General features: G+C 51.6%; 1 protein-coding gene across 1 annotated transcript in view; it reads left to right on the top strand.

Moving 5' to 3' along the window:
- The window catches only part of LOC130385973 (glutaredoxin domain-containing cysteine-rich protein 2), a 6473-nt gene extending 3193 nt beyond the window's left edge, over nucleotides 1–3280 (top strand). Inside the window, exons 4-6 of the mRNA XM_056594759.1 lie at nucleotides 164–342; nucleotides 2808–2811; nucleotides 3098–3280. Coding sequence (XP_056450734.1) covers nucleotides 164–342; nucleotides 2808–2811; nucleotides 3098–3280 — 366 coding nt within the window. The remainder of the gene's footprint in view (nucleotides 1–163; nucleotides 343–2807; nucleotides 2812–3097) is intronic.
- Nucleotides 3281–3604: the final 324 nt, after the last annotated feature.

Here is a 3604-nt window from a genome sequence, read left to right as displayed (position 1 = left end):
CACAAATCAGGCTCTAGATGAACCACCTGGAGTCTGATCAGAGGGCTGGACGGCCTAATGGACGGTACACACGATAACATGGTGGGAGGATCCCGGGTGACCTCAAAGCACCGGGGTGTTAAGATGGTTTATAAAGGACCCCCCCCCCCCCCCTCTCTCTCAGTCCTCAGTGCTGGACTTTGGCAAGATCATCATCTACACCAGCAACCTGCGCATCATCCGGGCCCCCCGGCAGAGGACCCCGGAAGCGGCCCCCCAGAGTAGCCCCGAGGCGCCACCGAGACGGGGCGGGGCCGGCCCGGAGCCCCGCCCCCACAGCAGCAGGAGGAGGAGATCCAGGAGGTCTCCGTCGTCTCCCCGCGACGGGGGGGAGACGGAGAGGGGGAAGGAGAGGGGGAAGGAGAGAGGGAAGGAGAGAGGGAAGGAGAGGGGGAAGGAGAGGGGGAAGCCATTAGGCGACGCTGACGACAAGGTAATGGTCCCTGACCGATGTCGCCAAGGTTACGCTACACACAAACACACACACACACACACACACACACACACACACACACACACACACACACACACACACACACACACACACACACACACACACACACACACACACACACACACACACACACACACACACACACACACACGCACACGCTTGTTGCTTGCTTTGTTTCCTTTCATCTGCTCCCTCCTCTCCCCGGTCTCTCCTGAACTCTTCCTCTCTCTCCGTCTCTTTCTGTCTCTTGACCAGATCTCCATTCCCCCCCCTTGTTGGACTCTGCTTCCTGAATGGTTAAGTCCGGGGAGTGACTGAGTGCCAGACGGCTGGGTTGCGGGGTATTGTTCAGCGATGAGAACAGGACATTTTGTCCCCACGGGGAGGCGCACAGGGGAATAGGCTTGGGGATGTGTATGTGCATGTGTTTAGTTAAATGTGTGAATGCATTTTTGTGTGCATGTGTTAATGTAAATTTGTGTTTTTGAGATTGTGTGGGTGTGTGTGTGTGTGTCTCCGCGGGTGTGTGTGTGTGTGTGTAGTTGTGTGTGTCTGTGCAGGTGTGTATGCATGTTTGTGTAGCTCTGTGTTTACGTGTGAGTGAGCGTACTTTTAGCAGTGGTTAAGCGGGTGAATGACCAGTATAATGTTGATTAACGACCATTAAATGGGATCCTCCTGTTTTTAATTAAATGTGTAAGCACAGGAGTGCAGTACATAATCAAGTGTTTAGTTTCTATCAGCCTACCCTCATATCACTTTTCATTGCCAGTTTTGTTGAACATTTAGAGAACAGCAAACACTCTGATTTGATGGAAGTCAGCCATCCAAGAAAAGACACAAATATGTTATATGAAGATACATGCACAACATCCCGGCTGGCTGAGATTCAGCATTATCCACCCGGGCCGCAAGAGATCAATACTTTGCCAAGGTAGACATTGCCCTCCCCGAGCCACTAAAACAATCACCTTCTTATCAGAATGACACCGGTGTCATCCTGAGGTCGGTGTGTGTGAGTGTGTGTTCTTGTGTTTCCCTTTCTCACTCTCTTTCTCATGTGCATCCCCCCACCTCTCCCCCAAACACCGCCACTCCCCTCCATACACCAGCACCACCATCCCCTCCAGCCAACCGCTTCTGTCCTCACGTTGGTCCTTTTTCCACCTATATGTTTCCTCTCTCTACCCCTCTCTCTCTTTCTCTCTCATTTAGGAGAGTCATCTATCACCACTATTTTATTCTCTTTCTTTTCTTGATACTTGGCACGGCCACCCACACACCCACACACACACTCCCACACACACCTCCGTCGGCGGATGCGGTTCTGTTCACCTTCTTCCTACCGTCCTCACCTCTCCTGTTATGTTCTCATGTTCTGCCGCCTCAGAGGAAGTGCGCTAGAGATGAAGAGAGATTTAAGGGAAGAGATGGAGAGAGTTTTTCAGGGCGCTCAGGCCTGTTAGCTGTTTTCTCCATCCTACTCATCTCCTAGTGTGGTCCTCTCTGTTCTGGTATCGCCATCCCCCTGCGTTCTGCTGCCGGCAGCCATGGCCCGGTGAGGTTCTCATGTCTTCGGGCCCTATTCTTGGTCGAATATTTTAGTTCAGTTTGCCTCCAGCCTGGGCTTTCTTTTTAAAAATCATTCCAACCACCAAGGTTATGTATGCTGTTTGTGGTGTGAATGATACGTGACTATCTGTTTTCTATCTTTCTATCCATCCACCAGGCTAATGTCAATTTATTTATCTATCTGTCTGTCTGTCTTTCTATCCGTCTTTCTTTCTGTCTGTCTGTCTGCCATTGTGTCATGCTGCCATTTCAACAAACAAAGGCTATCAAAGATAGCAATAGAAAGACTAGTTGAGTGTATTTCCCTAAACCCTGCTCGCAATCAAATATGTTTTCAGATGTTCTCCTGTGTACCATTTAAAAGTGTGCTGTCTAGTGCTCACCCCTCCATCATGTTTAATTTGTTCAAATGATAAGACACTGTTGAAAGACACTTAAAATGATCCTCTTCTGATAGCTTCTTCCACTCTTTATTCATGTTCCTCCATTACCAAACACTCGCCCCCTCCTTGCTCCATCTTCTCTCTCCTCAGCACCTCACTCCCACCCATTCCCCAGCCCCCCTATTCCCCACCCAACCTCATTACTCTCCCATTCAACCTCATCATCACCACCACCGCCACTACATGACCATCGCATCGCTCAGTCTCTCTCTCTTTCACTCTCTCGCTCAGTCTCTCTCTCTTTCACTCTCTTGCTCTCTTGCTCTCACTCTCTCGCTCCCTTGCTCTCCTTCCTTCAGGCAGGCACTCATGTCTGTGTGTATGTCCCTTGTGTCCTGTGTGTGTGTGTGTGTGTGTCTACGATGTGTGTGTGTGTGTGTGTTCTGTGTGTATGTGTGCCCCGTGTTTGTATGTGTCCCCTGTGTGTGTGTGTGTGTGTGTGTGTGTGTGTGTGTGTGTGTGTGTGTGTGTGTGTGTGTGTGTGTGTGTGTGTGTGTGTGTGTGTGTGTGTGTGTGTGTGTGTGTGTGTGTGTGTGTGTGTCCTGTGTATGTGTGTGTGTCCTGTGTATGTGTGTGTGTGTGCGTGCAGGAGGTGGCCAGCGGCTGCCAGCAGTGCGGGGGCTCCGGCCGGGCGGCCTGCTCCCTGTGCCACGGCAGCAAGCTGTCCTCGCTGGCCAACCGCTTCCACGGGTCCATCAGCGACCTGCGCTGCCAGGCCTGCTACCCCCACGGCCTGGAGCCCTGCCAGGCCTGCACCGCAACTGCCAAGTAGCACCGCTGCACATGGGGGGGGGGGGGGGGGGGGGGGGGGGGGGAGAGTTCTGAGAGGTGTACATTATTTTCAGATAACAGCGGGGGAAAAAAAAAATACGAAAACTTGAACTGAAATAATTTGCAGTGCTGTCTCCAGGTAGTGGCCAAGGGGTGGCATGGGGTCACTCCCTGGCATCTGATTGGCCAGCCCATGTGCGACCCTACTATCCTACATTATGATTGGCCATCATCCCTGTCCGAGGCTGGACTTGGTTTTAACTGTTTGATGAATAAACCGAATGCACCGAAAGCCCAGAGAAGCATAGGGAAGTTCTGATTTGAG

This window comes from Gadus chalcogrammus, chromosome 7 (assembly GCF_026213295.1).
Source record: "Gadus chalcogrammus isolate NIFS_2021 chromosome 7, NIFS_Gcha_1.0, whole genome shotgun sequence".
In the NCBI taxonomy this organism is placed as follows: Eukaryota; Metazoa; Chordata; class Actinopteri; order Gadiformes; family Gadidae; genus Gadus; species Gadus chalcogrammus.
This window is presented reverse-complemented; position numbering and strand designations above follow the sequence as displayed.